Source organism: Halichoerus grypus, chromosome 8, assembly GCF_964656455.1.
Source record: "Halichoerus grypus chromosome 8, mHalGry1.hap1.1, whole genome shotgun sequence".
Lineage (NCBI taxonomy): Eukaryota > Metazoa > Chordata > Mammalia > Carnivora > Phocidae > Halichoerus > Halichoerus grypus.
The window spans coordinates 78,871,528-78,884,022 of record NC_135719.1 but is presented as its reverse complement, the minus strand read 5'-3'; the positions used below and the strand labels follow the sequence as shown (position 1 = coordinate 78,884,022).

Here is a 12,495-nt window from a genome sequence, read left to right as displayed (position 1 = left end):
ATTTTATGGTAAGCAGGACTCCCCCGCCCCCACTTCTCCTTGGGAATCTGGAGCTGCTTGCAATAAAAAGAAAAGCAGTTCTGTATCCCAAACTTGTGTTTATGTCAGTCCCTATATCCACTGGTCTCTGATTTGTCTCTGCATTTTTGCATGGTTTTTCTACAAGATGATCTTTGGAAAGTGAAGGAAGTGAGACCATGTGGAATTTAATGCAATTAAAGCAATAGAAAAGAATTTCTGGTTTTGTCATGACTAAGCAGCTTGTATTAAACTAAGCTTTCCACCAAAAGTAACCATAAAATCTGGACAGAATACATAACACAATCATTTGAAGCCACTGGAGAACAGTCAACACAGACACGACTTCAGAGACTACAATTCCAAGAAGGGAAGAACAAGGAAATGAGTTCTACATTCACCTTGGGTACCTTTTCTTGAGGATGTTTGACAGTTCACTGGGTGGGGGCAATATGGGGATATGGAGACATGTGGGAAAGAATGGGGGGAAGGAAGAATAAAGTCGCAGCAGAAAGGAGTAATTTCACTGATCTGAGAAGATAAAGGATTTGGTGTTTGTGGCTGCTAGAGAAGCTGGAGTTTGAGAAACAAATCCTGGAGACAGGAGAACCACAAAGAAGTGAGACTCAAAATATGAATGCAATATTCCTTCAAGGCATTTATTGATTGTTAATCCATTAACGTGCATGATGAGATTTCAAGAAATCTAGCAGAAAGCAAAACTGGGAGTTTAAAGAACTGAGCAGAGGTTTCAGGAACATGGGGTTCAAGGAGTACAGAAATAGGAAGTCAGGGTGCACTAAAGTGGAGGGGCCCTGAAAACAGTCCAGGCTTGCAGATAGACTTAGAAGACTGTGTTCCTGGAGTATGAGTCACATTCCAGGAATAAAGGCAAAACTGGCCTAAGCTATTTTTATACTTAAATTATAGTCCTTAAATAAAATCAAAATGATCTGCCTCTACTTTCTTTACTGCTACAAGAAAACTTTTGTTGATTTACCACACTTGTTGTCTTCACAATTTTTGAAACATAATGTTTAGCTTCAATTTAAAAAATTGCATGCTAAGAAACAGGACAAATGATCAAGAACCAGGGGAAGAAATAAACAACAGTCACATGCTTACAGGTGCTTAAGGTTTTTGGTCAGTACTATGATGAATAATTTTTGGGAACAAATTACTTTTTTTTTTTTGATGCTCAACATCTCTAATCATCAGGGACAATGCAAATCAAAACCACAATGAGATATCACCTCACATCTGCCAGAATGGCTAAAATCAAAAACACAAGAAACAAGTGTTGGCAAGGATGTGAAGAAAAAGGAACCCTTGTGCACTATTGGCAGGAATGCAAACTGGTGCACCTACTGTGGAAAATAGTATGGAGGTTCCTCAAAAAATTAAAAATAGAAATACCATATGATCCAGTAATTCCACTACTGGATATTTAACCAGGGGAAACAAAAACACTAACTCAAAAAGATATACACATCCCTATGTTTATTGCAGCATTATTTACAACAGCTAAGACATGGAAGCAACCCAAGTGACCAACAACAGACAAATGGATAAGGAAAATATACATAATGGAATATTACACAGCCACAGGAAAGGGTGAGATCTTGCCATTTGAGACAACATGGATGGACCTAGAGGGTATTTTGCTAAGTGAAATATGTCAGAGAAAGAGAAAATGCCATATGATTGCACTCATAAATGGTATTTTAAAAATGAATAAACAAAAAGCAGAACCAGACCTATAAATATAGAGAACAAACTAATGGTTGCCAGTGAGGAGCAGAGTGGGGGTTGGGCAAAATGGGTGAAGAAGAGAGGGAGATACAGGCCTCCAATTATTGCAATGAGTAAGTCACATGAATAAAAAGCCAGAGCATAAGGAATACAATCAATGATAATGTAATAACGATGTAATGAGACAGATGGTAGCTATATTTGTGGTGAACATAGCATAATGTATAAGCTTGTCAAATTGCTGAGCTGTATACCTGAAACTAGTGTAATATTGTGTGTCAACTATGCTCAAATTAAAAAAAACTAGTTTTTTTAACCTGAAAATAAGTTAAATACAATTTTTGCAAATAAGTTAAATATAATATTGGGTTCTAATTTCCCAAGAGCCTTTTTGATTAACACGTTTTATATTCCCAGAAGTTTATGCAGGGCATTTTTCATATCTTTGTTCCTAAGACTATATATCACAGGATTAAGGAGTGGAGTCATGACAGAATAAAAAAGAGTCACAATCTTCTGTGTTTCAGCTTTATGCTCAGATGTTAGGTTCCCATACATGATCAGTACTGAGCCATAGAACAGTGAAACCACAGCCAGATGAGACCCACAGGTGGAGAAAGCCTTTCTTTTCCCAGCTGCTGAAGGGACTTTCAATACTGCTCTTGAGATCAAAGTATAGGATCCCATGAAGAAGAGAAAGAGAATGACAAGGGGCAGAAGACTTAAAGTGGAGAAGACAAGCTCTACCACAGTTTTTTTGCAAGTGAGTGCTAGAAGAGGACCTGGATCACACAGGAAGTGGTCAATGATCCTGGATCCACAGAAGGACATTTGGGAAATGACGATGATGGGAATCAAGTACCAGAAGAAACCAAGTACCCAACAACTGACCACAAGATTGGTGCAGAGATGTCCTGTCATAGTGGTTGGATAACGTAGAGGCCAGCAGATGGCAAGGTACTGATCAAATGCCATAGTAGCCAAGAAAAAGCATTCTGTAGAACCCAAGGAGAAGAAAAACTAGAACTGGAGAAAGCACCCAGAGAAGGAGATGACCTTGGTGTCAGAGAGGAAGTTGGCCAACATGTTGGGGACAGTGGAGGTGACATACCGGATCTCTAGGAAGGAGAAGTTGGCGAGGTAGATGTACATGGGGGTGTGGAGTCTCTGATCCCAGTACACAGCACAGATGATAGACGCATTGCCCATGAGGGTCAGGATGTAGACAACAGAGAAGAGCAGAAAGAGGAGGATCTGCCCTTCCCTGGGGCAAGGGAAGCCCAGGAGGATGAAGCCAGTGATGGTGCTGGAGGTGTTGGGGGTGCTGGAGATTTTCATGGGTCTGGGAGCTGTGAAAGAACCCGTAATTACTGAATATTCCTGGAACAGCAGAGGGACTTCATTTTCTTTGTCCAAAGAAGAAACTGAGATTAGTTTATTTATTCATTATGAATTCAATATTTATTGAGTGTTTACTGCTTGCTAGGTATTTTTTCCTAGATACTGGGGATATAGTAGTGAACAAAATAGATTAAAAATCTCTATTGCCTTTAGCTTATCCCAGGTAGGAGAATGCAATGTAGACTGACGTTACTATGTGTAATTCTTTTTCTCTCGTCTTTAAATATACTGGGTTAGCTCTCTTCTTGACAAATGTCTTTTTAAGAGTAGACTGAGGTTATTGTTATGTCTAGCAGCAGTGTCATGGAGGTGACTGGGGGTACAGATGATCCTTGCATTTAGAAGGGTTTCTGCAATTTTTTTTAATGAATGGATAAATGCATTGCCTTTAGGAACTCCATGAACAGTCACCTAATGCAGCTGTTTGTAGGCAGGTGCCTTGTTGGTCATGTGATTGTGGAGCAAGAAAAATGTGGGACTTTTGATGTCAGTTAAAAATTATTTGACATTTAGCTATATTTTAACTTAACCTGGTGATTCACTGTCTCTAATGTCATTATCTACCAATTTCATGGGCAAATCCATCAGGTTTGTTGGAGAAAACTACCTGAAAAAATAGCACCTAAGGCCAATTTCGATAGATATCCTGAAAAATAAAATTAACATCAATAATCTGACCATATTGGAAAAGGTCTGTTCTCTGGGGTAAGGATGCAGTGGTGTCCTGGAACCCCTTCTCTGGGTCAGGTTTGTTTAAGACATTTACTTGATTCCCACGTTAAGGGGTACTCATGTGTCCCCTAAGAACTTTTAAGGTTCTAACCATCTGTCTCAATGTCTATTACCACAGGGCTTTCCTGGCCTCAGCTAGGGCGGGAAGGGATGGGGAGATGATGACTGCATTATGAGCTCCATCTTCTGTATGTTTTTGACCAGCTTTAAATTCGTCTGTATCAGAGCTCAGGTTAAGTTCCAAATGATTATATATTTATTTCTCATAAAGGGGAGCTGAAAGCAGGTTTTATTTAAAAATCTCTTATTTGTAAAACAACTCTCTTTTCATTTAGGATAAAAATATTCTTTTGTTGGAGAAAAATTTTTGCCCTAATTTGCCTGTCTCTTTGTAGAACATGTTAGAACTAATATTGGAGTCACTTGGTACACTGTTTACTCACAAGTGGCAGAGGGTAGGATTTGATATAACCCATAAACTCAGGTTATCCAGTCTCAGAAGTTAAAACAAAAATTTTGTGGAGCTTGTGAGTTTATAATATTAATTTACAGACATGATGACTGGATTTAATCAATTCAAGGACTCTGTTGCTTGGTAGTGATTGTGTGTTTTTGGTTTGGATTATTTTGCTGGTTTTCCTCAAATCTCAATTTATACTCAGTCATCTATTTGACCATCATATTACTGGAAATGTGGATAGTTGAGTAAATCTTTGAGGGCTTTCTTTTTTTTTTTCCCTGTATGTTTTAGTATCATATCTCCCTTTCTCTTATCCTTTAATAAATTGTTGTATAACTGCTTCCTTTTTTTCAAAAAATATTTTTTTAATTATGAAATACATGTATCATATAAAACTTTGGAAGAATACATGAATTGTAATGAGAATAATAAAAGCTTTTAAAAATATCTATACAACACATTTTAGGAGAAATATGTTCTAAGCCTTAAAACGATATTATTTATATGAAAGTGATTTTTATACCATGGGAACCTAAAAAATAATGTGAGTAAAATTTGCAGGAATGTATTATTTAATAACTTCTGTGTATTACCTTGAGTTACTAGAGTTCTGATATAGATTTCAGGGAATTTATTTGAAAGGGGGTTATGAGAGATTGAGTGTTCTTGGTAACAGAAGCCATTCTATTTTTAAGTGATCTCTTTTTTTTTTTTTTTTTTTTTTTTAAGTGATCTCTTCAGCTGCTAAAGGATGGGTGGCAGAGTGGAAAAGTAGAAAGACAAAGGCATAAATTCTGTTGATTAAAAAAAACTAACTTGTTTATGGATCTAGCATAGTATTTAACATCTCTTAGTTTCTCAAATGTAGGGTGGGAACTGCACGACAGAATTCTTAATCCTGTTCATCTCTGAGATGTTAGTTGTTATTCTAGGAAGGCCCAGACTGTACGGGATAGTTAGACTTGCAAATCTAGAAGTGATATGTAATCCTGGAATGAAAATCCTTGGTGGATATTGTATTAATTATATATGAAGATACAAGAGACAGGACAGCTCCCTTGCAGAATAGTTTTCCAGGTAGAAGCCTGACAAAACTGTCCTGGGAAATAGGAAATGTGTAAAAATATTTTATACTAATTCTAATAAAGTTAAATGTGGTTAAAGATAGAGATATTTCTGCTAAGCTGTTTTGTTACTCACTGTTTTTCAGTTAGCCCCTAAGCATAGAAAGCAGCTGCTGTGTTACCTGTCAGTCCGAGTTGGTTGGGTGCCCCTGAATTGGCCTCAGAGATGGTGTGACCAGCGTTGTGGAAACATGAACACAGGGGCCTCAACTGGGTCTGTGCACTCAGGCTGCTTGGACAGAGAATCAACAAAACAAAACAAAGAAGCTTTACTTTTTAACTTGTGAAATTAGTATCCATAATCTTGATGCATCCAGCTGGTCCCAGAAACACAGTGGGGTGCAACTTTTGGTATCCTCACTAGTTAAATTCTTTAAGCAGACAGCCCAGACAATTCCCCTGTGAGCATAACCCTCTGCCTTATGCGCTTACATTGTATTGTTGTGGGAAATTCTACAGGCCAGTTATTTCTTATCTCTTAGTTTCCTCAAATGTCAAATGGTGGTGATAATGTCTTCCCCAAAGGGTTGGTATAAAGACTGCTGGATGAGATAATGAATTGACGAGGTGGAAGCACTTTGTCGATATCTGACGTATAATAAATGTCAGATGTTTTTTGTAAGACTGTAGCTGATTTAGCAGGAAACTTTTTTCAGAGATATAGATTCTTCAGCTATATTTTAATAATTTTTTCCTCTCTAAGCACTACATTACCTTCTTTCCTGAAGCAGGAAAGGGAATTCCAACTGAAACTTCTCCGTCAGTTTCTTGGAGGCTTTTCTGAGAGTAGAAGTAGTTGCCTTTGTAGTAACCATCTGGAGAGAAGGTGTAAAATAGGTTGGAATGCAGATTGGTGAATGTATGTGCTGTAGGATCCAGGAATTAAAGTCAGAGTGTGTCTTTTGCTCCTTGAGGATTCATTTACTCTCTCCAGAAGGGGAATAGTGCCAGGAGACAGATCTGTGCTAGTTATTCCCTTGCTCACTCCCTATCTTCTCTGGAGACCCTTGTGCCTTCATTTCTGTCTTTATTTTCCCCAGTGGTGGAGGAAGTAATATTTTTACTGGGTCTAAATCTCTTAGAGATAGCTAGAGATGCAATCAATAGTGATCAATCCCTCACCAACATGTTCAGCATATCTATCATATGCTCAAGGGAAATTCTGCCCAACAAAACCCTAGATAAGGTGTCAGTATTACAGAAGTTTAAAAATTTTTTGGCCTTCTGATACACTGATGTCAATTGTGGGTTTTGGAGACAGAGTCCCCCTCTCCCTACCATAAACAGGAGACGGTTGGGGGACCTTAGCCAAGGGACTGTGGAATCACTGTCTTCCCAAGACCACCATGGCCTCCTCTTCTTTCTGATCAAGGTTCTGAGTTACAATGTTTGACTGAAGAATCCTGCCTCTCATGGGACACTTACCAGGCCTGAGGATACTCTTGGCCAAGGGGGCCACATAGCAGGGGCATTCTGTAGCAATGTGCAGAGAAGCTGCACTTGGGGCGTGGGCTTCAAGTTTTCTTCATCCTCAACAAAGGAGCAGATCTTTTAGCACAGCTCATACTCCTTGAAGGAGCTTTCATCCTAAACATCTCCCATCCTGTTGAAGCACCTTTGATTTTTCCCCTACCCACAGTGTAAAACTCAAAGTCTGTAGCCTGGTCAGTAAGGCCCCTGCGACACAGTTCTGCCCTATCTTTCAAGTCTTGCTTCTCAGAGTTTCCTGCTCTTTTTTTTCCCTCTGCTCCAGCCATACTTACCTATGCACACACAGAATTCCAGCAGCGTATTTGTCGAGTGAGTCATTTTACCCTCTGAAAAGCTTGGAAGAACACCCTGACTCCAAAAGCAAGAGAACCCACTCCTATGGAGTGAGATGAATTCACATATCCAAATAGCAGGTTTACAAGTTAATTGTATGCAAGAGTATCCATGTGTTGCTGTGCTTATTTTTCTTCTTTTTTATTTGCCATTCCTACCCCTCCTGGTACCTGCAATTCGATCTCAGAATACATTGATACTATGAGCAAGTACATCATGGACTGGATAGGATATTGTGTGCTCACTTAGGCACCTAATCACCATTTATAATGTTTAGATGGGAAAAACTTGTTGCAAATTTCAATCAGTCTTGGCTTGTATTTGTATTTTTAGCAATGATTACTTTATTTATTTATTTTTTATTACGTTATGTTAATCACCATACATTACATCATTAGTTTTTGATGTAGTGTTCCATGATTCATTGTTTGCGTATAACACCCAGTGCTCCATTCAGTACGTGCCCTCTTTAATACCCATCACCAGGCTAACCCATCCCCCCACCCCCCTCCCCTCTAGAACCCTTAGTTTGTTTCTCAGAGTCCATAGTCTCTCATGGTTCGTCTCCCCCTCCGATTTCCCCTGCTTCATTCTAAGAGCATACATTTCTTATGGGAAACTTGTCACAAAAGAGGATAGAAAACAAAAATATCAGTGACAACTAAATCCTCAGGAGAGTTGATGGTGTTTTATTTCACAATATTCTCCTTTTCCTCTACATTTCCAGTCAACTATTTTTAAGGATAAAGTTCAAGATATTTGTGTGTCATAATATACTGTTAGTAATAGTAGGTGCAACAGTCAGCTGTAACAAAATTCTCTGTTTCTCTTTTTGTTAATTATGAAGTAACAAGCCCAGCAGCTCAATTTAGTGCTTATAATGAGCTTAGAAAAATACTAAAATTAGTTTTTTCCTTAAAGATTTATTTATTTATTTTAAAGAGAGAGCATGAGCAGGGGGAGGGGCGGAATGGGGAGAGAGAGAGAGAGAAACAGACTCCCCGCTGAGCTCGGAGCCCAATGTGGATCTCACGACCCTGAGATCATGACCTGAGCTGAATCAAGAGTTGGGTGCTTAACTGACTGAACCACTTAGGTGCCTCAATATTAAAATTAATTAAAATTTCTTTTCCTGGAGAAAAAAATGCTTAAAAATCTTGCATAGAATCTGATAAGCATTTATCATTTAAGATCAATGGTTCTTATTCCATTCCATTTGTGCTACAAAACAGTTACTTTAATTTTCAAATATGAAAGTTTAACTTTGAGGACAAAAATTCCTTTCCATAGAATTCTATGGAAAGAATGACTTTGTTTTTAGAAATCTACTTTAGAACCTTGAAGTTCTTACTAATTTACTAACATCTGAAGGCTCATTTGATTTTAAAAGTGGTCAATTTGTAATCTTGATTGGATCCTGGGTCAGAAAAAGAAATCTGTCCCCAACTCCTACTGTGAAAGATATCAACAGGATAATCAGGGAAATTACAGAATAAGGTCTGTAAATTAGATAATAGTATTTTATCAATATAAATATAAACCACATACTGTGGTTATGTGAGAAACCATTCCGTATTTCTAGAAAATACACACTGAAACATTCAGGTGTAAATGTTATACTGAACTCAAGGTTCAGCTGCCCATTGCTGGAAATGCCAATACTCAAGAGAAGAGTTTTGATTGGAAAGGAATTTGAACTTTATTCAGGACACTGACTACCTGGGGAGAAGGCAGACTCTTGTCCAAAAGCCAACTCTGAGGTTTCTGCTTTACCCAGGGGTACTTAAAGGGGTTGTGGGTAGTTAATCAGCAAAGGGAGTGCAATGGTCTGCTACATTTCTTGATCATGCGCAGACCTTATGATGCCAATGGTAAATGTTATCTCAGTGCTGGGGGTTGTGTGAGGGTCATATTTCATGATGTGCCGGAGTACCTGACACCAGTCAGAAAGGCTAAAATTAACAAGTCAGGAAACAACAAATGTTGGTGAGGATGCAGAGAAGGGGAAACCCTCTTACACTGTTTGTGGGAATGCAAACTGGTGCAGCCACTCTGGAAAACAGTATGGAGGTTCCTCAAAAACTGGAAAATAGAGCTACCCTACGACCCAGCAATTACACTACTAGGTATTTATCCAAAGATACAAATGTAGTGATCCAAAGGGGTATGTGCACCCCCAATGTTTATAGCAGCAATGTCCACAATAGCCAAAGTATGGAAAGAGCCTAGATGTCCATCAACAGATGAATGGATAAAGAAATGGTACACACACACACACACACACACACACAGACACACACACACACACACACACACACAGTGGAATATTACCCAGCCATCAAAAAGAATGAAATCTTGTCATTTGCAATGACATGGATGGAACTAGAGGGTATTAGGCTAAGTGAAGTAAGTCAGAGAAAGACAAATATCATATGATTTCACTCATGTAGAATTTAAGAAACAAAATAGATGAACATAGGGGAAGAGAAGGGACAATAAAATAAGATGAAAGCAGAGAGGGAGACAGACCATAAGAGACTCTTAACTATAGGAAACAAATTGAGGGTCCCTGGAGGGGAGGTGAGTAGGGGAATGGGGTAATTGGGTGATGGGCATTAAGGCGAGCACTTGATGTAATGAGCACTGGCTGTTATATGCAATTGATGAATCACTAAACTCTACCTTGAAACTAATAATACACTATATGTTAATTGATTTTAAATAAAAAATGATAATAAAAAAGGTAAATATGTGGAGAAAAATGACACAGAGAAAGATACAAAAAGACACAGGATAATAAGGCAATTGTAAATTTTAACCAATTGGAATCTGGATAAAGGGCATATTTATATTATTCTTGCAACTTTTCTGAAAAACTGAAATTATTTCAACATAGAAAATTACAAAAAAATCAGAATTTTGTATTTATCAAATATGTCTTTTTTTCTCTTGGTTTTCAAGATATTTGGAAGCACATAGCCTTTTTTAAAAAAGATCTTTTTTATTTGAATGAGAGAGTGAGAGAGAGAGCAAAAGTGGGGAGGAGGGGCAGAAGGAGAGGGAGAAGCAGGATTTCTACTGAGCAGGGAGCCCGATGTGGGGCTCAATCCCAGGAACCCAAGATCATGACCTGAGCTGAAGTCAGGAGTAGGGTGCTTAACTGTCTGAGCCACCCAGGCACCCTGAAGCACATAGCTTTTTTAAACAGAACTTTTTAAACAGAAACTTCCAGAAATCCATCAACAGCTACTTAATCAACATTTACTGTGTATCTGCCACTCTTCTGTGAATGAATATGAGAATTGCATAGAGAAATGTAGAGAGAAGTAGAGAAATACAGATAACTATAAAAGATTGTCCTCATCTATGAGGCATTTAGCATGGGGAACTTAACCGAATATTCTAGAAGAAAAAACACACAAAAAATGCCATGGATATTTTATAAAATTATTTAATGAGTAAGAATTTTAGAGCTGGAAAGGACATTTATCTTGGGATAGGGAAAGAGTTATATTCTAAATATAGAGGTCCATTCATGACCACAAATATATTTCATGTGGATCTATCACTGACATAAAATGTGAAACCTACTTCTGTAGTATATTGATCCTTTGTGTTATTTCTTTAGAATTATTTTTCATATTTTCTCAAATACATACACAGAACATATATACCTACACACTTAAATATGTATATATCTGTATTTAAATAAAAACTGTGTTCTGAATTGTGATTTTTATTATCTTTTGCAGACCAACTTATTCTAGGTGTTCATTTACACTTGTTAGATAAATCAATTTAAATAGTAAAGAAATATAAACAGTCTGCCGACTTCTTCGGGACATATTGACTTGGGAATGTAAGGCATAAGAAACTGTGGTATGTGATTGATACGTTTTCAGTTTGCCATGTTGCTAAAATGACTTCATCACAATTTACATCTTAGCAGCCAATATCAGAGTCCAGAAACTTCCCCTGTTCTATATAGTACCCATGAAACTGACTGAAATGAAGCTGGATGGGCCAACAGGGCTTTTTTCTTGCTAGTCACTCCTAAATGTTCATTTTTTAATCTTCCTGCCCCTGCCCCCATTCTGTCAAGGGACTTAGTGTTTTCTCTTAATTTAATTCTGAGAAATTTCAGAAAACACTTTTTGAAGTGATAAACTTTGTTAGAAAAAAGTAAGGGACAGCCTGGTTAGTGAGATTTTATATAGATGAATATCCTTAAGTTATGCCAGTTCTTTTAAACTGGGAAACTCTGATCTAGATTTATCATTATTATTAAAAATAAAATATTATTATAATAAAGTTTATTATTAATGTATTATTACTTGATATAAAAACATTTTAAAATAAAGCATAAGATTGGGAAAAAAATAGAAAAAAGAGACCTCTATATTATTACCTAAACATTGCCATTTAAACTATTTTGGTGTACTTCCCTTTTGTCCTTTTTTCTAAAGACTGGAAGTTAATCTTCCTGCACATAGATGTCATACTGTATTTACAGTATTATTCTACACTTAGTCACTGTGTTCTTATCAGCTATTTCCCATGAATGCTTCCTAACAGCTGAATATCATTCCAGCTTTAGTGAAACATAGAGAATTTTCCTAATTTTTCAATAACCTATTTAATTCTGCCATGACAAATTAATAGTGATGAAGAACATCATCTTTGGACTCAGAGAGACCTGGTTAAGCCCCCACTTCCCTAGTTACTGTCAGACTGTACTTTGAGCAAATTGTTACTTATTCTCTCCAGGCATTAGATTTCTATGTAAAATCATGTAAAATAGTAATGGCTCAAATAATGGAATGGACTAAAAGAGATAGTGTATACAAAACGGTTAGCTCAGGAGCTCTCATATAATACCCTAACATTAAGAGACAGCATAACATAATAGTTAATAATATGGTTTCTGGAGTCATAATTCTTTTTTTAAATTTAATTTAAATTTTAATTTTCATCTTAATTCCAGTTACCATACAGTGTAATATTAGTTTTAGGTGTACAATATAGTGATTCAACACTTCCATGCATCACCCGGTGCTCATCAGAAGTGCCCTACTTAGTCTCCATCACCTATTTCACCCATCCTCCACCACTCCCCTCTGGTAACCATCAGTTTGTTCTCTATAGTTAAGAGTCTGTTTCTTGGCTTGTCTCTCTTTTTTTTTC

The 12,495-nt window shown here is 37.4% G+C and overlaps 1 protein-coding gene across 1 annotated transcript; it reads right to left on the bottom strand.

Annotated features, from left to right (window-relative positions):
• Window positions 1–2,175: 2,175 nt before the first annotated feature.
• On the bottom strand, window positions 2,176–3,141 carry LOC118551904 (olfactory receptor 11G2-like). The gene is given in 1 exon segment (XM_036118050.2): window positions 2,176–3,141. A coding segment is annotated over 1 exon segment (933 nt). The 5' UTR covers window positions 3,109–3,141.
• Between the last annotated feature and the right edge of the window lie 9,354 nt (window positions 3,142–12,495).